Source organism: Mobula hypostoma, chromosome 15 (assembly GCF_963921235.1).
Source record: "Mobula hypostoma chromosome 15, sMobHyp1.1, whole genome shotgun sequence".
NCBI lineage: Eukaryota > Metazoa > Chordata > Chondrichthyes > Myliobatiformes > Myliobatidae > Mobula > Mobula hypostoma.
This window is the reverse complement of record NC_086111.1, coordinates 72,539,309-72,565,989: the sequence shown is the minus strand read 5'-3', so window position 1 is coordinate 72,565,989 and position 26,681 is coordinate 72,539,309. Positions and strand designations below refer to the sequence as shown.

General features: G+C 44.2%; 1 protein-coding gene across 2 annotated transcripts in view; it reads right to left on the bottom strand.

Annotated features, from left to right (window-relative positions):
* Nucleotides 1-26,681, bottom strand: part of eefsec (eukaryotic elongation factor, selenocysteine-tRNA-specific) — a 496,741-nt gene that overhangs the window by 8,688 nt on the left and 461,372 nt on the right. The window contains exon 7 of one of the 2 annotated variants that reach the window (XM_063068244.1): nt 12,183-12,394. In XM_063068244.1, coding sequence (XP_062924314.1) covers nt 12,216-12,394 — 179 coding nt within the window. In that variant the 3' untranslated portion in view covers nt 12,183-12,215. Of the gene's footprint in view, nt 1-905; nt 12,395-26,681 lie in introns of those variants that run through there. The other variant, XM_063068243.1, reaches the window with a different exon arrangement.

Genomic DNA, 26,681 nt, shown 5'->3' with positions numbered 1-26,681 from the left:
CCTGACTGGGGGCTAAGCAGGTACTACACCTTTTCCAAGGGTGACCCTGCAGTCTAATGGATGGAAGGAGCACCTTACACCTCCTTTGGTAGAGATATGTGTCCAACTCCCCCAACCCTCAGTATTAGCCCTGGAAATTTCAGTTTTGGATCATGACTCCCAAGGAAGGTGAGAGAGTATCCCAGGAAAATCAGGAGAATATCCCAGGAAGAACATCTGGAATGCACTGCCAGGGGTGGAGGTGGAAGCGAATATGATAGAGCATTCAAGGGGCTCTTTGATAGGCACATGCATGTGCAGGAGATGAAAGGAGATGGACATTGTGTAGGTAGAAAGGATTTGTTTAGTTGGGCATTTGATTACTCATTTAATGGGTTCGGCATAAAATTGAGAGCCAATGGGACTGTTCCCGTGGTGTACTGTTTTATGCTCTATGGAACAAACTTAGTTAGCAAATTGATACTGTCAGTAAATCAAATGGATCACTGAGCTATCAATAAAAGGTTTCTGACACAGTGGTGTGGTGGGTGTAAGAAGAGATAGTTAAGCTAGCCTCTGGTCTGCCAATGGAAAAGGGTTCAACATTAGAACTGAGTGACCTGGGAGTACAAGGACAGGGTTCCTTGGAAGTGAATTGTAGGTGGTGAAGAAGGCATCTTGCACACTGGCCTTTATCAGTCAGGGCAGAGAGTATATTAAGGTTTGTTATGTTGCAGTTGTACAAGATGTTGCCGAGTGTGCTTTTGGGATATTGTGTCCAGTTTTGGTCACCCTGCTGTAGGAATGATGCCATTAAGCTTAGTAGAATGTAGTATGTGATAGAAAAATAGAGGACATAGATCAAGTGAATAACCAGATACTCTTTTTTTCCCAGGGTGGAAATTTCTAATATGACCTAGCATAATTTTAATGCGATTGGAGGAATGTACAGTGGGGATGTCAGGGGTAAGTTTTTTACACAGAGAGTGGTGGGTGCTTTGAACACCCTGCCAGGGGTGATGGTGGAGGCAGATGCAGGGTGGTAAAGCACGGCTAAAGTCCTCCCCACCATTGAGCATATCTGCATAAAACACTATCGCAGGAAAGCGGGATCCATCATCAGGGACCCCCATTACCCAGGGCATGCTCTCTTTTTGCTATGGCCTCAGGACTCGCACTGCCAGGTTCGGGACTGGTTATTACCCCTCAGACATCAAGCTCTCGAATCAACGGGGATAACTTCACTTGCCCCCATCTTTGGGATGTTTCCACAATCAATGACTCTTCATCCTTTGTTCTTGATATTTATTGTTTAAATATTTATTATTATTAGTTCTTTCTTTTTGTCTTTGCACAGTTTGCTGTCTTTTGCACTCTGGTTGAACACCCAAGTTGGGTGGGCGGTCTTTCATTGATTGTGTTATGGTTATTACCCTATAGATTTATTGATTACGTCCACATGAAAATGAATCTCAGGGCTGCTCAGAGATACAGAGCAAAATCGGCCCTTCCAGCCCTTTGAGCCATGTCACCCAGCAGTCCCTCAGTTTAATCCTAGCCTAATCACAGGGCAACTTACAATCGCCAATTCACCTACCAAACAGTGGACTGTGGGAGGAAACTGGAACATCCAGAGGAAACCCACATGGTCAAGGGGAGAATGTACAAAGTTACAGGCAGCAGCGGGAATTGAATCCAGGTCACTTGTACTGTAAAGCTAGTGGTTAGCACGCCCCATGTTGTATATGGTGACATATATGTACTTGGATTATAAATTTACTTTGAACTTTAGGAGCATTTAAGATACTCTTAGATAGACACATGGATGATAGAAAAATGGAGGGCTACGTGGGAGGGAAGGGTGTAAATGGGCAGCACGATATTGTGAGCCGTAAGTCCTGAAGGGCCTGTACTGTGATGGCATGGTCTGTGTTCCATGTTCTAAATTCATGAGGGAGTAGATAGGGTAAACTTGCACAGTCTTTTCCCAAGTGTTGGGAAATGAAGAATTAGGGGCACAGGTTTAAGCAGTGAGGGGAGAGAGTTAATAGGACACTCATTCATGCAAACGGTGATGGTTACATGGAACGAGCTGCCAGAGGAATTGGTGAGGGAGTTAAGTTAACAGCATTTGAAGGGAACTTTGACTGATACTGTACATGATTAGGAAAGGAATGTGGGCCAAGCGTAGCAAATAGGACGGGGTCGGTCGGCACGGACCGGCTGTGTGCCTGTTTCCCGCAGTGTCAGATTGTGGAGAAGAGGAATGTCAAATTCAAGTAAATAATTCACAAATATTATTTATTTATTTGATACAAATTCACGTTGTTCATCATGCAGAGTAACTCAGATTGCATCAATTTCTAGAAACCCGTATTTATACATTTTAGTGCAGTGCCTATAGATCTCTGATCTGAGTGAACTTGGCACGTGGTGCGATGTGAGACGGTGCACAAGATCACCGTAAGAATCCTGAGACCACCCACAGGTCTCCCTTTGTCCCAGTGCACATCTCAAGGAGAAATAAAACACCTCAGCAACACACACCAAATGCTGGAGGAACTCAGCAGGTCAGGCAGCATCCGTGGAGAGGAGTATGCAGTCGACGTTTTGGGCTGAGACCATTTAACAGGACTGGAAAGGAAGGGGGCAGAAGCCCGAATAATAAAGTGGAGGAAGGGGTAGGAGTACAAGCTGGCAGGTGACAGGTGAGACCAGGTGAGGGGAAAGGGGGATGGGTGGGGAAAGGGGAATGAAGAAACTGGCAGGTGACAGGTGAGACCAGGTGAGGGGAAAGGAGGATGGGTAGGGAAAGGGGGGGTGAAGAAACTGGCAGGTGACAGGTGAGACCAGGTGAGGGGAAAGGGGGATGGGTGGGGAAAGGGGGATGAAGAAACTGGCAGGTGACAGGTGGAAGAGATAAAGGGCTGAAGAAGAAGGAATATGATTGAAGAGGAGAGTGGACCATGAGAGAAAGGGAAGGAGGAAGAGGAGCAGAGGGAGGTGATACCAGGAGCAGAGAAGAGAATGGGTAAGAGGGGAGCCCGAATCGGAAATGGAAAAAGAGAGATGGGGAAAGGGAGGGGTGGGAGAAAGCACTGTTATGCCTTAAGCACTAATCTTTATTTATTTATTCATTGAGATACAGGGCAGAATAGGCCCTTCCAGTCCTTTGAGACACTCTGCTCAGCAATCTCCCAGTTTAACCCTAAGCCTAATCATGGGACAATTTACAATGACCAATTAACCTACCAACCAGTACGTCTTTGGACTGTGGGAGGAAACTGGAGCACCCGCAGGGAACCCACGGGGTCACAGGGACAACATACAAACTCCTTACAGGCAGCAGTGGGAATCGAACCCGGGTCGCTGGTACTGTACAGCATTGTGCTAACCACACTACCGTGTAATGGGAATCGTAGCCGGGTCACTGGTACTGTACAGCGTTGCGCTAACCACACTACCGTGCTGCCCCAGGTCACTCACGTTAGCCCAGGACACTGGAGCAGTCTGCCCAGAAGTAGCTCTAGCTTCTCAGTGGATAGGTGACTGACCCAAGGGACGGAGCCGAGAGCTTAGGGGAGGCGTGTCCAGCTTGGGGCAGTGAGAAGATTACAGGACAAAAGGGTTGTGTTGGTTCGCAGGAGCAAGGTTGATAAGTTCTTTATTAGTCAGGGTGTCAAAGGCACACGAATGGGGTTGAGAGGGATAATAAATCAGCCATGATGGAAGATCTCTGCAGGGCATCGGGCCACGGATACCAGGAAAGGACATGAGAGACTCAGGAGGAAATCTGGAGCAACAAACAATTTGCTGAAGGAACTCAGCGGGTCGAGCATCATCTGTGGGGCCCTAATGCAGGATTTTGACCCGAAATGTCAAAAATTTCCCCCCTCTCTTCCCCACACATACGCACACAGATTCTGGGTTTAACAGTCAAGTTAAAAACCAGGGGACCTGGTCGGCGTGGGGGTGGGGGTGGGGGGAACTAAATAAGTTCAGATGAAAGATTTATCGGGACTGAAGAATACTTCACAGGCGTTCAGTGTAAAGCATCAAAAGTAGAGCAAACACAGTGAGCAGTTGCAGTTCTCCGGGTATGAATGTCCACACTGGAAGTTACAGTAAATGATCTGCCGATCATTACCTGAGGAACCGAGTGTGTGGGAAGCATTGCTGCAGAATGAATCAGAATGGAACTGGTGGCTTGGACAGCTCACTGATGGTAACAGCCATAGGCTACCCTGGCATTTCCAATACATACCAGCAACCAATAACATACTCTAGACACTCAATGTGTACCAGATATGTAACAACCTCAACAGACAGGTACTGATTAAGGATAGTCAGCATGGCTTCGTACACAGTAGGTCATATCTAACCTATCTTACAGAGTTTTTCGAGGAAGTTACCAGGAAAGTTGATGAATGTTGATGAAAGGTGGATGTTGTCTTTTGTTAGCTAGTGAACTGGATTAGCTCTGTGGGAGAAGCCAGAGAGTGGTAGTAGAGGGTTGCATCTCTGACTGGCGGCCTGTGACTAGTGCTGTGCTGCAGGGAGCAGTGCTGGGTCCATTGTTATTTGTCATCTAGATCGCTGGGACCTCTTTTGGGACAGGCGTGACCTGTACAAAAAGGATAAGTTGCACTTGAATCCGCAGGGGACCAATATTCTAGCAGGAAGGTTTGCTAAGGCTATTGGGGAGAGCTTAAGCGAGAATTGCTGGGGGGTGGGAACCAAACTGAAGAGACGGAGGAAGGGGCTGTTGGCTCACAAATAGAGAAAGCTTGTAGGCAGTGTGAGAGGGAGGGAGGATAGGCAGGTGATAGAGAAGGGATTCGCTCACATTGATGGTCTGAGATGTGTCTATTTTAATGCAAGGAGTATTATGAACAAAGTGGATGAGCTTAGAGTGTGGATCAGTACTTGGAGCTATGACGTTGTGGCTATTACAGAGACTTGGATGGCTCAGGGGCAGGAGTGGCTACTTTTAGTGCCAGGTTTTAGATGTTTCAGGAAGGACAGGGAGGGAGGCAAAAGAGGTGGGGCGTGGCGCTGCTGATCAGAGACAGTGTCACGGCTGCAGAAAATGAGGAAATCATGGACGGATTGTCTATGGAGCTTCTGTGGGTGGAAGTTAGAAATAGGAAGGGGTCAATAACTCTACTGGGTGTTTTTATAGACCACTCAATAGTAACAGGGACATTGAGAAGCAGATAGGGAGACAGGTTCTGGAAAGGTGCAGTAATAACAGGGTTGTTGTGATGGGGGATTTTAATTTCCCCAATATTGATTGGCATCCCTCTAGAGCGAGGGGTTTAGATGGGATAGAGTTTGTTAGGAGTGTTCAGAAAGGTTTACTGACACAGTATGTAGATAAGCTTACAAGAGGAGAGGCTGTACTTGATCTGGTATTGGGAAGTGAACCTGGTCAGGTGTCAGGTCTCTCAGTGGGAGAGCATTTTGGAGATAGTGATCATAATTCTATCTCCTTTACCATAGCATTGGAGAGGGATAGGAACAGACAAGTTAGGAAAGCATTTAATTGGAGTAAGGGGAAATATGAAGCTATCAGGCAAGAACTTGGAAACGTAAATTGGGAAATGTACAGCAGAAATGTGGCAAATGTTCAGGGGATATTTGCATGGCGTTCTGCACAGGTACATTCCAATGAGACAGGGAAAGGATGGTAGGATACAGGAACTTAGTTGTACAAAGGCAGTTGAACATTTAGTTAAGAGAAAAGAAAAGCTTATGAAAGGTTCAAAAAACTAGGTAATGACTGAGATCTAGAAAATCATAAGGCTAGCAGGAAGAAGTTTAAGAATGAAATTAGGAGAGCCAGAAGGGGCCATGAGAAGGCCTTGGCGAGTAGGATTAAGGAAAACCCCAAGGCATTTTACAAGTATGTGAAGAGCAAGAGGTTAGGATGTGAGAGAATAGGACGAATCAAGTGTGACAGTGAAAAAGTGTGTATAGAACCGGAGGAGGTAGCAGAGGTACTTAATGAATACTTTGCTTCACTATTCACTACGGAAAGGGACCTTGGCGATTGTAGGGATATGCTGGAGCTTTTGGGAAGCATCAAGTTGGATAAGTCACTGGAACCAGACGAAATATACCCCAGGCTACTGTGGGAGGTAAGGGAGAAGATTGCTGAGCCCTGGAAATGATCTTTGAATCATTAATGGGGATGGGAGAGGTTCCGGAGGATTGGGGGTGTGCGGATGTTGTTCCCTTGTTCAAGAAAGTGGGCAGAGATAGCCCAGGAAATTATAGACCAGCGAGTTTTACTTCAGTGGTTGGTAAGTTGATGGAGAAGATCCTGAGAGGCAGGATTTATGAACATTTGGAGACGTATAATATGATAAGGAATAGTCAGCATGGATTTGTCAAAGGTAGGTCATGCCTTAAGAGCCTGATTGAATTTTTCGAGGATGTGACTAAACATATTGATGATGGTAGAGCAGTACATGTAGTGTATATGGATTTCAGCAAGGCATTTGATAAGGTACCCCATGCAAGGCTTATTTAGAAAGTAAGGAGGCATGGGATCCAAGGGGACATTGCTTTGATGATCCAGAACTGGCTTGCCCACAGAAGGCAAAGAGTGGTTGTAGATGGGTCATATTTTGCATGGAGGTCGGTGACCGGGTGGTGTGCCTCAGGGATCTGTTCTGGGACCCCTACTCTTCGTGATTTTTATAAATGACCTGGATGAGGAAGAGGAGGGATGGGTTAATAAATTTGCTGATGACACAAATGTTGGGGGTGTTGTGGATAGTGAGGAGGGCTGTCAAAGGTTACAGCAGGACATCGATAGGATGCAAAACTGGGCTGAGAAGTGGCAGATGGAGTTCAACCATAGATGTGAGGTGGTTCATTTTGGTAGGTCAAATATGATGGCAGAATATAGCATTAATGGTAAGACTCTTGGCAGTGTGGAGGATCGAAAAGATCTTGGGGTTCGAGTCCATAGGACGCTCAAAGCTGCTGCGCAGGTTGACTCTGTGGTTAAGAAGGCATACGGTGTATTGGCCTTCATCAGCCATGAGACTGAGTTCAAGAGCCGAGAGGTAATGTTACAGCTATATAGAACCCTGGTCAGACCCCCACTTGGAGTACTGTGCTCAGTTCTGGTCACCTCACTACAGAAGGATGTGGAAACCATAGAAAGGGTGCAGAGGAGATTTACAAGGATGTTGCCTGGATTGGGGAGCATGCCTTATGAGAATAGGTTGAGTGAACTCGGCCTTTTATCCTTAGAGTGACGGAGGATGAGAGGTGACCTGATAGAGGTGTATAAGATGATAAGAGGCATTGATCGTGTGGATAATCAGAGACTTTTTCCCAGGGCTGAAGTCACTAGTACGAGAGGGCACAGTGTTAAGGTGCTTGGAAGTAGGTACAGAGGAAATGTCGGGTAAGTTTTTTATGCAGAGAGTGGTGAGTGCGTGGAATGGGCTGCTGGCAATGGTGGTGGAGGCGGATACGATAGGGCCTTTTAAGAGACTTCTGGATAGGTACATGGAGCTTAGAGAAATAGAAGGCTATGGGTAACCCAAGTTAATTTCTAAAGTAAGTAAATGTTTGGCACAGCATTATGGGCCAAAGGGTCTGTATTGTGCTGTAGGTTTTCTACGTTTCGATGTTTCTATCAACGACCTGGATAATAATGTGATTAACTGGAGCAGCAAATTTGCGGATGACACCAAGTTTGGGGGTATGGTGGATAGCAACGAAGACTATGAGAGGTTGCAGCAGGATCTGGACCAGCTGGAAAAATGGCAGATGGAAGTTAATACAGATAAGTGCAGTTTAACCAGAGTAGATCTTACACAGTGAGTGGTTGGGCACTGAGAAGTGTGGTAGGATAAAGGGATCTGTTAATCCAGGTCCATAATTATTAGAAAGTGGCATCACAGGTAGATGGGGTCTTAAAGAAAGTTTTTGGCATATCGGCATTTATAAGTCAACGTATTGAGTACAGAAAATGGGATGCTGTATTGAGGTTGGATAAATCGTTAGTGAGGACTAATTTGGAGTATTGTGTGTAGTTTTGGTCACCTACCTACAGGAAACATGTAAATAAGGTTGAAAGATTGTGGAGAAAATTTACAAGCATGTTGCCAGGACTGGAGGACCTGAGTTATAAGGAAAGATTAAATAGGTTAGCACTTTATCCTTGGAAAGTAGAAGATTGAGAGGAGATTTTTGGTATACAGAACTATGAGGGGTAAAAGTAAGCAGGCTTTCTCCACTGAGGTTGAGTGGGACCACAACCAGAGGTCAGGGGTTAAGGGTGAAAGGTGAGAAGTTTAAGGGTAACATGAAGGGAACTTCTCCACTCAGAGGGTAGTGAGAGTGTGGGCCAAGATGCCAGCACAAGTGGTGCATGCGAGTTCGATTTCAATGTTGGAGAGAAAACTGGATAGGTACATGGAGAGTAGGCATCTGGAGGGCTATGGTCTGGGTGCAGGTCGATGGGACGAGACAGTTTAAGTAGTGCAGCATGGACTAGATGGGCCAAAGGCCCTGTTTGTATGCTGTACTTTCCTATGATTCTTTATCTAGGATTAACAAGTAGTCCTGACGAAGGGTCTTGGTCTGAACGTCGACTATTTATTCCTCTCTGTAGATGCTGCCTGGGCTGCTAAGTCCAGCATATAGTGTGTGTTACTCTGGATTTCCAGCATCTGCAGAATCTTTTGTGTTTAGGATTAACAATGATCAGTTTACACAGGATAACGTACACAGCAGACAGAATCTTCAGTGACGGTGTAAATGCAGACCAAAGTGTATTGCCACCACACATTCAAGCTCCTAGACAAGAGCAATTAACCTTTCAGTAGTTATGTCTCTGGTGCTGAATCAATGCACAGTGCACCTGCAGGGTTGGAAATGACTCCAATCTCAGGCAGAGCAAGAATGCCTGAAAGTGTGGAGGAACAGAGCAATCTTTGGGTTCACATCCACGGATCCCTCAAAGTTGCCGCACAAGTTGACAGTGTGGTTAAAAAGGCATGTGGTGTGTTATTTAGTTTATTAGTTGGGAGATTGAATTCAAGAGCTGCCAGGTAATGCTGCAGCTCTGTAAGACCCTGGTTAGATGGACACTCCAGAGCCTGATTCTGTGCTGTAATGTTCTATGACTCTGGATCACACTTTGGGCATTGTGTTCAGTTCTGGTCGCCTCACTATAGGAAGGGTGTGGAGGCTTTAGAGGGGATGAAAATGAGGTTTACCAGGATGCTGACTGGTTTAGTGTGGATATTCTGTGAGGATAGCTTGAGCGAACTAGGGCTTTTCTCTTTGGAGTGAAGGAAAGTGAGGGGTGACTTGATAGAGGAGTATCAGATAAGAGGCATACATAGAGTGGACAAGGAATGAATTTCTTGGGTGGAAATGGCTAATATGATGATTGGAGAAAGGTAGAGGAAGGCTGTCAGAGTTAGGTTTTTTGCAGGGTAGTGCGTGTGTTGATAGCCTTGCCAGGGGTGACGGTAAAAGGCTAATATATTGAGGAGAATTTTAAGATACATTTAGAGGTAGGGACATTTAAGAGATTCTAAGGTACATGGATGATAGAAAAATGGAGGACAGTGGGAGGGAAGGGTTAGATTGAACTTAAAAGTAGATTTCTGTTTTGCTAACCTGTCCATCCCTAATTTTTCATATCTATTTGGCTACACATTTGTAAACTCTTAAATTGCCTCACAAAGCCTCATCATGCGTAACACAGTGACCAAGCTGCTAGTCACTGCTCCTAACACCTCACCTTTCTGTTGTGATCATGCCTCCTTTGTGTGTGTGCAATGGGTAGCGCCACTACCTCACTGCTCCAGACACCCAGGTTCGATCCCGACCTGCCGTGTCTGAAGTTTGCACGCTCTTTCTGGTTTTCCCCAGGCGCTCCAGTTTACTCCCACCTCCCAAAGATGTGCGGGTCTGCAGGTAAATTGCCCCTACACTGTTGTAGAATTTGGTGACAGGTCATGCACAATGTTCCCTCTAAGTTGTAATGACCAGTATGCGCAAAAATCTTGTACTGTGCAATTTTTTGCCCAGTGACAACAACGTGTGCTCACTGGATAATTTCTTCAATAAAAAGAATATAATTAAGCCAGTTCTAAAATCTGCAGACAAATCATTGCAAACTCCATGTTGTCAACACTGTCTGTATCAGAAACTGGAAAAGGAAATTATGTACGATTGTGAAATATACTTAACATGCCAACAAGGTAGAGGATGACAATCGTTTGTGCGCAGTTTAAATTCCTTTGTGAGCTAGTAGCAAAATATGTGTGTATTCATACCGTAGAGGGAATATTGGTGATGGGAACATGGGGAGAAGAAAATAGGAGTCAATAAGTGTAAGTAATTGGAGGACGGCCAGGAAATATTTGTGGGCCAAATAGCCTGTTTCCCAAGATATATTAGCCGAACTTTATAGAATAGATCTATAGTTAGATCAGTCAAAGCACTGAATTTAAATTCCTCATTTTCAAACCCTTCTGTAGTTGTCTTGCTCCACAATAAAGGTTGAATAGGTTGAGGCTTTATTCTCCAGAGTGCAGGAGAGTGAAGGAGCAGTTGACAGAGATATACAATTATAAGGGTATAAAGAGGGTAAATAAGCTGAGGATCTGAACTTCAAGCAGTAAATGAAAACGTCTGATGGTCTCCACCCTCTATCGTCCATCTGTCTTTTCCCTAGGGTCAGTAGGGGGGAACCTCTCAATAATCCAACCCTACGCCCCCATCGTGAGAGGTGGAAACGGGTAAGGCTGGCCGACAGGGCTCTGGTGAAGCTGTATAGGCCAGTCCCCTGTACAGTGGATGCAATGGTTTGCAGAAATGTTGATGGAAAAAACCGATAGCCAAAGCTTCACTGGGAGCTAAGGGCCCAAGAAGAAGAAGGAGTAGGGGAGAGTTGGGGAGGTTTGCAAGTGACTGCGATCTTCGGACAGGATTTCCATCGACCTCACTTGTACACTTTTATAATGAAACCCAGCTCAGGGGAGCAGCAGCTCATCTCTCAGTCAGCCTTCTGAACTTATTGAGTTCAGCAATTTCTGATCCAGCTGTGGGCAACGCTTCTTCTGTCCCAACCTTTGTGAGTTCGCTCGGGAAGTCAGACCCCAAATGTCTGCAAACTGGCAAGACCGCTGGAGGCTGGAGGCTAAGGTGGCCTGCCTGGGGGTTAGGGGACTGTGTGTGTGCACGGGTGGGTAGGTGGGATGGAGGAACAGGGCTTACTTTGCTGTTGTTGCTCTCTGGCTTGGTATATTCTCTTTTGTTGTGTTCTGCATTGTTCTGCTGAGCGTTGTGAGCATGCTGTGGTGGTGCCGGAATGTGGGTGTGCTGGTTGCGAACACAAACGACACATTTCATTGCAAGTTTCGATGTACATCTGATAAATAAAACTGAATTTGAATCTTGTTTCAGTTCTCACCCTGTGAACAACCCTCCCAACCCATTTGCATTTAATGTTTTCTGGCTTTCGCCCTACCCCTCTCCCCTTTCCCCCTGGCTTAACCACTTGCTTTAACTTTCTTCTTTTGCTGGTGTTAACTCCTGTTCCACTCTCACTAGAGACTTGTTGGACAATTTATGCTTTATATTATTAGTATTAGCACTGTAACAGGCTCTAAACAACCCGACTGGCCCAATTACACCCTGTGACCAATTAAGCCACTAACCTAAACGTTTTTAGAATGTGGGAGGAAAGCAGAGCACTTGGAGGAAACCTCCAGGTCATGGGCAGAATGTACAAACTCCTTACAGAGAGCGGCAGGAATTGAACTCTGAATACTGGCATTGCAATACCATTATTCTAACCACTACACTACCGTACCAGTCCACAGTCCCTGCAGCATATAGATTTGACCTATTTACATTTTGCAAGCCCTCCCCAAGCAGTGGTGTTTGAAGCTTGTCAGAGCTTGCCTGTGCTGGTGTAGCTGATATAGTACATTTGATCACCAGTCAGAACAGCCAGTGGACAGTGTCTATGAACTGTGTAGCCAGCTGGAAGTGAAAACCAACCCATCAGAAAAAATAATAGTGTTTTTTTAAAACACATCTTTCAGCAATCAAAAGGGATTAATTTCAATTTTATTCCTTCAAAAATGGTTAAACACACCCCAGAATCAAACTTTAAGGCAAGGAAACTTTAAAGGAGGTTTTAAATCCAATCCCACCTTTCAGTAATCCTCCTTCGAAAATAAACACTTTTAAGACTGAATCATCTTTTTCTGTGGGTCGAATAAGTATCTCTTAAAGGCTAAGGTGATGGTTATGGGCTGTGCATCACTTTTCTCTTCCTCTGTCTTCACTGAGTCGCCCTTTGCACCCTTGGCTTTCTTCTTGCTGGTCAGTGCGAGCTGCTGCTTGGTTTCTGGGCTTAGCCCATCTGTGGGGAGAGAACACACATCATTATGCCAGAAAGTGGTAGAAACAGGTCCTCCTGAACAGGTTGGCCAAAAATACATACCTCCCTACATTAATCCTGTTAACCTGCATCAGGTCTACAGTTGTGCAGACCAACCATTGCTCTGAGCAGGAAATTTCTACACGGCCTGAACACTGCACCGCACTTTAAATAGTTTTAATTGTAATATGCATACTATGAATATTTAGAATGAAAACTTGAAAAATCACATTCTTTTGATTATATTTATTAATTGAAGGGAGTAATGAAATACAGTACAACAAAGAAAATCTTCCACATGTTGTAAACTTTTTCTAGCTGCGTCCAATTCTAGCTGCATGGCAACAAAGGCTATGTGCGTGAAAGCATTTCAGTTACTGTGCGGTCACATAGAGGGAACAATGATGTGCACTGACCTCCCCACCACCCCTGAAGATAATCACTAAGTCTTTTACGACATTGAGGGAATGGTTGTTGTGGAGGTACCGTGTTACTAAGTTCTCTGTTTCCTTCAGCTGAGCAAGGATTTGCATGGCACTCTGATGTCTAGGACAATGACCTAATCTAGAACGCAGAACAGTACAGCACAGGAACAGGCCCTTCAGTCCATGAGGTTGTGCTGAATTAGTTAATCTAGTAACTAAATGCTTCACCAAACTAATCCTTTCTGCTTACACAATGTCCCTATCTCTCCATTCTCTGCCCAATTGGTGGTTGTCTGTCACGTCCGACGATGACAGGAAATCTGTGCGGGAGGGTTTTTAAAATGGAAAAGTCATTTGAACTGGGGCAGTTCCACTCTCCCGACCTCATAAGTCCAAGTCCAGTGGTACGAACAAGCATCACAAACAGGGGTCTTCCTTGGTTGCAGTGGATGACCATGATTTTTTCTGTGACACGTCATGCCCTTCGCTCTCCGCGAAGTGTTGCAGTACCACCTTCCTGGCCATTGGATCTCATCCGCCCAGTCTGCCGGAGCTGCTCATTTAAGCCGCGTCAACTTAAGAGCCTTTTAAACACCTCTATCGTGTTTGCCACCATCACCACCACTGGCAGTACATTCCAGGCATTCACCACTCTCAGTGTAAGAATAAACTTGCTCTGCACATCTCTTTTGAACTTATCCCCTCCGACCTTGAAAGCATTTCCTCAAGTATTAGATATTTTGACCCTGGGGAAAAATATTGACTGTCCATATTGTCTATGCTTCTCATATCTTTCATAACACTGAGTCATGTCATCTGCAAAAATTCTCTAACAACTCAGCAATAGCTGGGTGTATAAAGGAGGACAGGAGAATGAATACAGGGCCCTGGTGAAGGACTTTGTCAAATGATGCAAGCTGAATCACCTGCAGCTCAACATTAATAAGACAAAGGAGGTGTTGATAGACTTTAAGCCTGCACTGCTCCCTGTTACTGTAGACGGTGAGGACATGGTTGTGGTGAGGACCTACAAGTACCTGGGGGTGCACCTAGATGACTGACTTCAGTGGAGCACCAACACAGAGGTTGTGCACACCAAGGGCCAGAGTCGCCTCTACTTCCTGAGAGACTGAGGTCCTTTGGAGTGTGCAGGCCTCTCCTTCAATTATTCTACCAGTCTGTTGTTGCCAGTACAATCTTCTGTGTGTGGTGTGCTAGGGCAATGGCATCAACATCGGTGATGCCAACAGGCTCAATAAACTGATTAGAAAGGCTGGCTCTGTTATAGGAGTCAAACTGGACACACTGGAGGCTGTGGTAGAACAAAGGACCCTACGGAAAATCCTGGCAATTCTGGACAATGTTTCTCGCCCTCTACATGCCGCCTTGGCTGAACAGAGGAGAACTTTTAGTAATAGACGAAGACAACTGCACTGCTCCAAAGAGCACCATGTGAGGTCATTCTTACCCTTGGCCATTAGGCCCTATAATGAGTCAACCTACAGCCGGGGAAGTGATAACCCCCTCCTGTTAGACTGTTTGTAGTAATTTAGTTTTTATTCTTTCTACTTCTCTTCTAATATTTTTATCTGTGCACTTGTAATGCTACTGTGACACTGTAATTTCCTTTGGGATCAAAAAAGTATCTATCTATCTATCTATAATCTTAGAAACTTTTGTCAGGAGACGAAGTATCAGAATCTGAATTTGAATCTTCTCATTAAAACATTTTCTGTTTTCCAAAGCTAAAATAAGCTGTGAAAGAGTTAACAAAACCCCCCGTTCAAGCACTTCTCGTGTATTTCTGCGTATTCCACGACAGAAACTGTGGTATCTCTGGGATCGTTTCAATCACTGGCAGAGCCTGGGGAAAAGGTGGCACAAGGCACGCCATCATCACAGGGAGGAACTCAGACACAGGAGTTGAATAGGTTGAAAAGGTTAGAACTTTATTTCCTGGAATGTCAGAAAATTGGGAGATTTGATAAAGGGACTCAAAATTATGTGGTATAATTAAACAGAGCTTTGTAATGTCACCAAAGACCAGCAAATTTCTAAGAAGTACCGTGCAGAGCATTGTAACTGACTGCACCAGCACCCGGTATGGAGAGGACACTGCACAGGGTCGTTAAAAGCTGCAGAGGGCTGCAACTCACCCAGCTCCATCATGGGCACTATCCTCCCCAGCATCGAAAACATTTTCAAAAGGTAGAATCCATCAATAAGGAACCCCCCCCCACCTCACCTATCATCCAGGGCATGTCCTCTTCTCACTGCTTCCATCGCGGAGGAGGTACAGGAGCCTGAAGACACACACTCAACATCTTCGAAACAGCTTCTTCCCCTCTGCCATCAGATTTCTGAATGGACATTGAACCCATGAACACTTCCTCACTACTTTTACTTTCTTTTGGCACTAGTTATTCGATTTAATTTAATGTATATATGTGTACATATACAAATTAAATGATAATACTTTATACCTTATTGTCACCAAACAATTGGTACTAGAACGTACAATCATCACAGTGAACAACAGGAATTCTGCAGATGCTGGAAATTCAAGCAACACACATCAAAGTTGCTGGTGAGCGCAGCAGGCCAGGCAGCATCTCTAGGAAGAGGTACAGTCGACGTTTCAGGCCGAGACCCTTCGTCAGGAAACGTCGACTGCACCTCTTCCTAGAGATGCTGCCTGGCCTGCTGCGTTCACCAGCAACTTCTATGTGTGTTGCTTTAATCATCACAGCGATATTTGATTCTGCGCTTCACACTCCCTGAATTACAAATCGATAGTAAATATTAAAAATTTAAATTATAAATCATAAATAGAAAAATAGAAAAATGGAAAGTGCAAAAAAAACCGAGATGCAGGTCCGGACATTTGGAGGGTACGGCCCAGATCCGGGTCAGGATCCGTTCAGCAGTTCATTTATATACAAATTAAATGACAATAGGAAATATAAGTCTATTTCTTATAGTGATCTATAGGTTTTTTATGTATTGCGTTATACGTAGGGATTGATGTTCTTGTAGCCGTTTGCGTGATTTGCTTTTTGTGCATGGGGAGGGGGTGCTGTTTTTGCTTTGAACAGGTTCCATGGTGCTCCTTTGTTTCGTGACTGTGGGAAGACGAACCTCATAGTTGTACACTGCATACATACTTTGATAATAAATGTACTTTAATACTGCTGCCACAAATTTCTTGACTTATATCAGTGATAACCTGATTCTGATTCTGAAAAAGTCAATGTCAAAGTAAAATCTATTTATAGTACTATTTAAAGTACTTATATGTTACCATATGCGATCTTGAGATTAATTTTCTTGCAGGCATTTACAGAAAAATAAATACAATAGAGTTTATGAAAACTATACATAAACAAACAGCCAAGGTGCAAATGAAGACAAGTTCTGCAAATAAAAATAATACTGAGACCACGAGTTGAAAAGAATCCTTGAAAGTGAGTCTGTAGATGGAGTAAATTGTATAAAACAAAGAAGTAAATATATAAAATACACTGTGAATGCAAACTGGCATTTTCCACCGAGGTTGGGTGAGACTAGAATGAGAGATCATAGGTTAAGGGTGAAAGGTGAGCCTGAGGAGGAACCTCTTCACTCAGAGGGTGGTGACAGTGTGGAACGAGCTGCCAGTGAAAGTAGTGGATGCGAGGTCAATTTCCACATTTAAGAGAAGCTTGGATAAGTTTGGGGTATGGAGGGCTATGGTCCAGTGCAGGCCGATTGGAAGAAGCAGAATAGCAGTCCAACACTGAATATATGAGGTGAAGGTCCTGTTTCTCTGCTGTACTGCTCTGCAACAGAGGGCAAGTATGCAGGCAGATGAGGCCCTTGCAGGTATTCTGAATATGTACAGTCATACCTTATCTTGAAACACCAGATCAGATAACTAGTTCTGCTCCCATGACTGAAAACAGATTGCTAGGGCAGGCCGCCACCATGGATCTGACCAATCGTGAAGGGATTCCATCCACAAGACCCTGGTGCCTGGAGGTCTGCAGATTAAAGCAAGCTCATCACGGACTGCTTGGCAAGTGCAAAAGGTGGCAGACAGAACTCCACCTAATCTCACAACCACATCTACCTACTTCTGAGGATTTCTCCGGTTATGCAAAACATGCTCCCTTTCGCTTGAAGGGGAATTGTGAAAAGCCAAAATATTCCCTTGATCATGTTAAACAAGGAACGGGCATTAACAGCACAGAATATGGAGTCTGCCAGCATATCGAGATGTCCGTGGAGGAATGCGGCTGGCTGGCACGCTCCAGGCTGCTGGAGTACATGCTGAGGGATGTATTAAAGCTCAGTGGGGAAGGACCACAGTGTAGGGATCTTCTGCGACTGGAGAGGGAGGGGCCGGGTTGGGTGAGATAGTCACTAAGTTATTATCGTAGTGTCCCACCCCAGGGGGCAACATGCGTGGCAGCAGTGTTATTGGGGGTGTAGGAATATAATATAATAGAACAGTACTGAAAGCATTGACTATGAACATAAGAATGAAATTAGGTGCCACGATAGTGTAGCAGGCAGCAGGTAGCACAAATCTATTACAGCTGGAGCAGTTCCAGAGTTTGGAGCTCAGTTCTGGTGCGGCCTGTAAGAAGTTTGCACTTTCTCTCCAAAACTGCGTGGGTTTCCTCCGGGTGCTCCTGTTTTCTCTCTCAGCCCAAAAACATACCGGTTAGCAGGTTAATTGGTCTATGCAAATTGTCCCGTGATTAGGCTAGTGTTAAATAAGTGGGTTGCTGGGCGGTGCAGCTCTCTGGACTGGAAGGGCCTGTTCTAAATAAAAAAAAAGGCATTGCACTGTTTATTCTTGTAAATATTTCTTAATCTTTTTAAAATCAGCCATGAGTAAATAGCAGAGTAAACTTGATGGGCTGAATGGCCTAATTCTGATCCAATGTCCTATGATCTTATTATGAATACATCTATTTTAATAAAAAAATCTATTGTACTAATTTCCAGCATCAGTAATAGATGACAGGATCTATATTTAAAACTCCTGAACATTAGCCTGACTTAACCCTTTCAGGATTAAAGGTTAATTGTCAGCAAGAGAGACAGCTGACTCCACTGAAGTAACATGAACTCGGTTTCTCAAGGGATCCTCGGCAATTTACTACCTTATAATCACAAGTAGTTTATTGAACATGTTGCTTCAGAATTTATGGGCCTAAAATTAGATACTGAAGGTATTCTCTGGACAGTAATTGAGAATTAGAATCAGGTTTAATATCACTGGCATATGTCGTGAAATTTGTTTTGTGTCAGCAGTACAGTGCAATACGTAATAAAAACACACTAGATTGCAGTAAAAAATATATATATATAATTTAATTCAATAGGTAGTGCAAAAAGAGAGGGAAAAATTAGGGAGGTGGTGTTCATGGGTTAATTGTCCAGTCAGAAATCAGATGGCAGAGGGTAAGAAGCTGTTCCTGAACCGTTGAGTGTGTGTCTTCAGCTGCTCTATGTCCTCCCTGATGGTAACAATGAGAAGAGGGCATGCCCTGAGTGATGGGGGTAATTAGAGATGGGTGATACTTTCTCCAGGCATCACCATTTGAGGGTCTGCTGGGTGCCGGGGCGGTGAGTGCACACGATGGAGCTGGCTTAGTCTGCAAGTTTCTGCAGCTTTCCCCGATCCCGTGCAGTGACCCCCCTCCGCACCAGACAGTGATGCAACCAGTTAGAATGCTGTCCACGGTACATCAGAATGAGAAGCAGGTTTAATATGTTGTGAAATCTGTTGTTTTGTAGCAGCAGTACACTGCAATACACAATAATAAAAATCTGAATTTACACTATGCATATATACTATATACAGTATATATATGTTCTCTCTTTTTGCACTACTTATCTAATTTAATATACATAAACTGAAATTAAACAAGTAGTGCAAAGAGAGAGAACAACAGTACTGGGGTAGTGTCCATGGAACAATGTCCATTCAGAAATCTGATGGCAGAGGGGAATAATCTATTCCTACATCTGTAGAGATTGGCCTGAGTCACAATAATTGATAAAATGGACGCGCCTACTCGATGTGGTTGAAAATCAGGCTGAGTGGTGTCATAACAGCAACCTCTCACTCAATGTCAGCAAGACCAAGGGACTGAACGTAGACTTCACTTATTTATAATATATATTCTGATTGCACAGTTCGTTGTCTTCTGCACTCTGGTTGATCTTTCATTGATCCTGTTATAGTTACTATTCTATAGATTTGCTGAGTACGCCAGCAGAAAAGTGAATCTCAGGGTTGTATGTGGTGACATATATGTACTCTGATAATAAAATTTACCTTGAACTTTGATTGAAAGGGCTTTCATTTTGAGATTTTAATTTAGCTTCAGTTTGGGGGCATTTTTTCAATTTTTTTCCACACAGAGGGTGGTGGGTAAATGGAAGGAGCTGCCAGTGAAAGTGGTAGAGATGGATATAATTACAATATTCAAAGAACGTTTGGGCAGGTTATAGAGTCATGGAGCAAGTCAGCATGCATACAGCCCGTTGGCCCAAACTGTCCATGATATCCACTCGGCTAGTCCCAATTTCCTGTGTTCAGTTCCTCCAAGCCCTACCCTCCTTCACCCATATCTCTTGAAAGCCAACGTCCCTAAACCTGTTATATTTACCTTTTATTCTGACAGAATATATAAGCTTTGTACTCTCAAAATTTCACTTTTGAAGGCCTCCAACTTCCCAAGTACACCTTTGCCAGAAAACAGCTTTTCCCAATTTACACTTGCCAGATCCTTTTTGTTACCATCAAAATCAGCCTTTCTCCAATTTAGAATTTCAACCTGCGGACCAGACTTATCTCTTTCCATAATTACTTTGAAACTAACAGCATCATGCTCACTGGATGCAAAGTGTTTCCCTACACTTTTAGCCAGAGGGTGGTGAATCTATGCAATTTGTTGCCACGGGCAGCAGTGGAGGCCAAGTTATTGGGTGTATTTAAGGCAGAGATTGATAGGTATCTGAGTAGCCAGGGCATCAAAGGTTATGGTGAGAAGGCAGGAGAGTGGGACTAAATGGGAGAATGGATCAACTCATGATAAAATGGTGGAGCAGACTCGATGGGCCGAATGGCTGACTTCTGCTCCTTTGTCCTATGGTCTTATGGTTTTCACAAACTTCTGTCACCTGCCCTGTCTCATTCCCTAATAGCGGATCAAGTATCACACACTCTCTTATTGGGACTTCAACATACTGATTAAAGAAACTTTCCTGAACACACTTAACAAACCCTATCTCATCTAGTCCTTTTACAGTATGGAAACACCAGTAAATATGTGGAAAGTTAAAATCAGCTTCGATAACAGCTTAAAGTTTCTTGCAGCAGTCTGCGATTTTGCTACAAATTTGGTCCTCTGATTGTTGGGGGGGGGGGGTCTGTAACATAGCCCCATCAAGGTGGTCAAACCTTCCAGTTCAGGTGAAAACCCCTCTTCTGTATGTCCTACTTTCCCTGGAAGAGAGCCCAATGATCCAAAAATCCAATGCCAACCCCTTAGCCCCGTGTTAAACTGCATAATCTTCCTAGTTCTGGCCTCACTAGCACGTGGCATAGGTAACAATCCTGAGATCACAATTCTTGAGGTCCTGTCCTTTAATTTAGCACCTAGCTCCCTGAGCTCCCCCTGCAGAACCCCGTCACTCGTCCTACCCATGTCATTGGTACCTACATGGACCACGACCTCTGACTGTTCACCCTCCCACTTAAGGATGCTGAGGACTCTGTGTAAAAAATAGCAGTTTAAGGACAGTGTGGATGACAGGGGCCATGATGCTCTCCTTGTGCACAAGTAAAATAAAAAGAATGTTTGAGTCGTAAGAGTGCGTGTGTCCTGGGCCCAGTTAGCTTAGATATTTTATTTTATGTCATTATCAGTGATGACAAGGGTAGACAGTCAGCATCCTGGTCTCAGAGCAGAAATGTCAAATATGAGGGCACAGCTTGTTTGCTTTATTTATTGATTGACTGAGTAACAGTGTGGAATAGGCTGTTCCAGCTCTTCAATCCGTGCCGCCCAGCAAGCCCCCGATTTAACCCTAACCTCATCACGCAACAATTTACAATAACCTATTAACCTCTCAACTGGTATATAACCGGCTGGTGGTGCAATGGCATCAGCGCCAGACTCTGGAGCGAAGGGTCCCGAGTTCGAATCCAAGTCGGGCCACCCCCCCGAGCACGCTTTCCATCCGTGCCGGGTTGGGCGTCGAGCTAGCCACTCGGCCTCGCAAAAAAAAGGGTCGAATCAGGAACGTTCATATCGTGACCCGGTTAATCCGAAAGGAGACCAATCCTGACACCACACAACAGACAAAAATGGCTGACTGTCTGGTGCGACACACTAAAAAAAGAAACTGGTATATCTTTGGACTGTGGGAGGAAACCGGGGTGAGAGGGGAACAATTTAAAGGAGATGTGTGGGAAGGTATTTTTTTCACTCAGAGAGCGGTTGGTGTCTGGAACGGGCTGCCAGAGATGGTAGCGGGAGCAGATACAATAGAGGTGTTTAAGAGGCAGTGAGACACATGCGGGGAATGGAGGAATAATGATCACCTACGGCCGAAGAAATTTAACTTGGCATTAAGGTCAAGGTAGGCCGAAGGGCTTTTTCCTGTACTCTACTGCTCATGTTCCATGTCTTTTACCTGTGACCTCTGAAAATCCTGATGACACTAGGGAGAATAAGGTGGTTAGCACGATGCTTTTGCAGCTCGGGGCATCGGAGTTTGGAGTTTAATTCTGGCACCGTATGCAAGGTGTTTTTGTACGTCTTCCCTGTGGAATGTGTAGGATTTCCCTGGGTGCTCCGATTTCCTCCCATGGTCCATAGACGTTCCAGGTCATTGTAAATTATCCCTTGATTAGGTTAGGGTTAATCGGGATTGTTGGGGGTTGCTGGGACGGCATGGCTTGAAGGGCCGACTCCACGCTGTATCATTAAATATATCAATAAACCAATAAACAACCAAATAACCAGACAGATAGAGATCACAGAAACAGCATTTGAGAAAGCAGACAAAACGATGAGGGGTGCAGATAAGGTAAATACAAGCAGGCTTTTCCTGCTGATTTTGGGTGAGACGAGAACTAAAGGTCATAGGTTAAGGGTGAAAGGTGAAATGCTGAAGGGGAACTTCTCCACTCAGAATGTGGACTGAGCTGCCAGCAGAAATTCAAGTTCAAGTTCGATTGCCATTCAACCATACATGAATACAGCCAAATGAAACAGCGACCCTCCGGGGCCAAGGTATAAAACACAGTACCAACAGTCACACACAGCACAAGGCACATACAGCACATATCAGATAGCAGTAAAATACAGTCACACATAAAAAAAATACAGTCCAAGTCCCTGAGCCCATGCATGTTGCAGTAGAAGTAGGTCATGCAGGATCAATTACAACATTTAAGGGAAGTTTGGATAAATATGTGCATGGGAGGGGTGTGGAGGACAATGGCCCAGGTGCAGGTCAATGGGATGAGGCAGAATAATAGTTTGGCACAGACTAGATGGGCCAAAGAGCCTCCTTCTGTACTGTAGTGATCCATTATTCTAAAATAAAGAGGAATAAAATTACTTGATGGAGGAATTGCCTAGATCTGGTCCTGAAAACTTCACATTAATAGTCTGCGAAGGGGCCATGTGACAAATTGCAATGGAACGAATGGCTTTTACACCGTGATTCACACAACATGACTGGGAGAGGAGAGAGCAGATAAATGCATTTGGTTTTCTCTTTCTCTCACAGTATGGTTGAAATACACTTCCCTCCTGTCAGCACTGCGTCTGTTGACAAACCGCCATCCCGTCGCCAGCTTATTTGCATTCTTGCTTTTGTGCAGTGCTGACTCACCTGAAGATACGAGGCTCTGGCCTCTGCTCTGGATCTTTTGGCTCGCTACGGGGAGATAAGACAGCGACCACAGTCGCTGGCAGCCTGATGACTGGCAATCGGCGCAGGCGATCTTAACAACAATGCCCGGACTGGCGACAGACTAGATTACAGCAGGCAAAATACCCGCAGCCTGAACAAAGCAGGCCAAGGGTGCCGAGGATGCTTGCGAGCTCTCACTTTGTGCTCAGCCCCTATTGCAACGTGGCCTGCATGTAAACAGTGGGGAGAAGCAACAAGGGCGTTTTGAGGCAAACCTTCGAAACAAAAGCTGTCTGCAGATGCCTGCCGGCTCCCCATCTACTGGCAGAGCACCAAGTATGCTCTGACTGGAATTTTAAAACATACAGTATAATTGAGCAGGAAATAGGCCATTCAGTGGAGTCGAGCCAGACTAACAATTTTCCTACACGAGGATCTCTCACCGTACCAGCATTTCCTGCATTCCATTCCATTCAGCTTCTATTCCGTGAAGTGCTGAGGGGTATGAGGGGTTAATGCAAGTAGTCTTTTTCCTCTGAGGTTGGGTGAGACTAGAACCAGAGCTCAAAGTTCAAAGTAGACTTACTATCAAAGTACATATATGTCACCATATACAACCCTGAGATTCGTTTTCTTGTGGGCATTCACAGTAAATACAAGACACACAACAGGATCAATAACAGACAGTCCCCAACAGGATGGACAACCAGCGTGCAAAAGACAACAAACAATGCTAATACAAAAGAGAAAAAATAATAATAAATCGATAAGCAATAAATATCGAGTACATGAGATGGAGATTCCTTGAAAGTGAGTCCATAGCTTGTGGGAACAGTTCAGTGATGGGGCCAGTGAAGTTGAGTGAAGTTATCCCCTCTCGTTCAGGAGCCTGATGGTTGAGGGGTAATAACTGTTCCTGAACCTGGTGGTGTGAGTCCTGAGACTCCTGTACTTTCTTCCTGATGGCAACAGTGAGAGGAGAGCATGACCTGGGTGCTGGGGGTCCCTGATGATGGATGCTGCTTTCCTGCACCAGCGCTCCAAGTAGATGTGCTGAATGGTGGGGAGGGCTTTATCTGTGACGGACTGTCCCTACAAAAGACTGCAAAGAAAGCTGAGAGACTCATCAGGGTCTCTGCTCCATCCATCAGAGATATTTATCAGGAGCGCTATGTATGCAAGGCCATAGATCAATGATTTCTCTCGTCCGTCCATCAGGCAGGAGGTCCGGTAGCACCGGAACAAGAACTGTTGGGATGGGAACCAGAAGACAGACTACTGAACGACCTGCCACCAGCCAGGTCTCATCATGTATGAAGAGCCAGTAGTGTTATATTGTTTATTTTGTAACTTGCGTCATAAATACACCTTATTATTTGTTAATTGATTTGCGATCATTATGGTAATATTACTTTATGTGTTATATATGTGAGTTATATGTGCTGTGTTATGCACCTTGATCTGCAGGAATGTTGTTTTGTTTGTCAATATATATGTCTAATAGTAAATTGAATGACAATAAACTGAACTTGGACTTGTAATTTGACTGCAATCAGCAAATTGCACTGACATTATCATAAACACAAGACATTGTGCAGATGCTGAGATCCTGAACAACACACACAAAATGTCGGAGAGACTCAGCAGGCCAGGCAGCATCAACAGAAAAGAATAAACAGTCGATGTTTTGGGCTAAGAGCCTTCATCAGGACTGGAAAGGAAGGGGACAGAAGCCAGAATAAGAAGGTGGTGCGAGGGGAAGGAGTACAACGTGGCAGGTGATAGGTGAGACCAGGTGTGTGGGGAAGGGGGGATAAAGTAAGAAGCTGAGAGGTGATAGGTGCATGAGGTGAAGAACTGAAGAAGAAAGAATCTGATAGGAAAGCGGAACATGGGAGAAAGGGAAGGCGGGGCACCATAGGGGGGAGATGGGCAGATGCCTTTAAGAGTGGTAGAGCACTTTTCTTAAATGTTCGATCTCAAGTTCCAGTGATGTCAAGATCAGCATTGGAAAGGAATGAGTGACCCTTTGAGTCCAGATCATAGAGGACAGAAACAGGCCCTTTGGTCCATCTAATATGTACCAAGCTATTACTCTACCTAATTTCATTGATCTGTACCTAGACCATATCCCTCCCACACAGGTCCTTATTTAGATTTCTCTTAAATGGTTGAAATTAAACCCGTATCCACCGCATTCACTGGCAGCTTGTTCCACTCTCACACCACCCTCTGAAAGAAGTTCTCCCCTCATGTTCCCCTTAAAGATTTCATCTTTCACTCTTAACCCATGTCCTCTCACTGTATGTCAGCAAGACTAAGGATGGGATTATTGACTTCAGGATCAGGAAACCAGAGGTTCATGAGCATCAGGAGAGGGTCAGCAACTTTAAATTCCTCGGTTTTATCATTTCATAGGATCTGTCCTGCGCCCAACATGTATGAAGAAAGCATGGCAGTGCCTCTACTTCTGAAGAAGTTTGCAAAGATTCGGCATGACATCTGAAACTTTGACAAACTTCTATAGATGTGTGGTGGAGAATGTACTGACTGGTTGCATCATGACCTGGTATGGAAACACCAATACCCTTGAACGGAAAGTCCCCAAAAGGTAGTGGACACAGCCCAGTCCACCATGGGTAAAGTCCTCTCCACCATTGAGCACAATCTATACGGAGAGTTGTCACAGGAAAGCAACATCCATCGTCGAAGACTCCCACCACTCAAGACATGCTCTCTTCTTGCTGCTGCCATCAGGAAGAAGGTACAGGAGCCTCAGGGCTCACAGCACCAGGTTTAGCTTCACTCAGTGTCACTTGCCCCATCATTAAAATGTTTCCACAACAAATGGACTCACTTTCCAGGACTTTTCAGCTCTTGTTCACGATATTTATTGCTTATATTATTTCTTTTTGTTCTACTTGCACAGTTTGTGGTCTTCTGCACTCTAGATGAATACCCTAGTGGGTGGACTTTTATTGATTCTGTTATAGTTATTATTCTATAGACTCCTTGAGTATGCCCACAAGAACATGAATCTCAGGTTTGTATATAGTAACGTATATATACTGTACATTGACAATAAATTTATTTTGAACTTTGCACTTTTGAACTTTGAACATAATCAAAGACATTCTCTCTGCTCCCTCTCCCATTAGAGATCTATCTATTTGAAGCAATCTATCAGAATGTTTAAACATTATCTATTTTTTATGTAACTTTTAGATTTTTATGTCTTTGCTCTATACTGCTGCAAAACAACAAATTTCATGTCACATGTCAATGAAAATAAATCTAATTTGGACTCTGATAACCATTAATTTTACATGTCAATTAATGCTCATTTCAAAGCTGTTGAAATCCACATCTATTTTGCACAGAGACTTCTCTGGCCTGAGGCAAAGAGCAGGCAGCTACTCTATAACATTTAAGAAATATTTAGGCAAGGATTTAAGCTGGTAAATTGGTTTATTATTGTCACATGTACCAAGGTCCAGTGAAAAACTTTGTTGTGCTTGTCATCTATACAGATCATTTGATCACATTGCTACTTTGAGAGGTTACAAGGTAAAACAATAACAAAGTGTTACAATCACAGAGAAAGTGCAGTGTAATCAGATCAAGGATTCAAAGTACATTCATGATCAAAGTACAGTATGCATGTAGAATTCAACCCTGAGATTCGTCTTCTCCACAGACAGCCACAAAACAAAGAAACACCATGGAACGCATTCAAAGAAAAAATTCCCACCAAATGTGTAAAAAAAGACCAAATCGCACAAACGTCAATAAAATTGAGTGAAAACCACAGAATATAAAACACAAAATTGAAAGAGTCCAGGCATATTCAGTTCAGTTCAGTTCTAGTTTAATCTAGTGCTGTGACATCCGTTATCTGCAGGTATGCAGTGTACGGA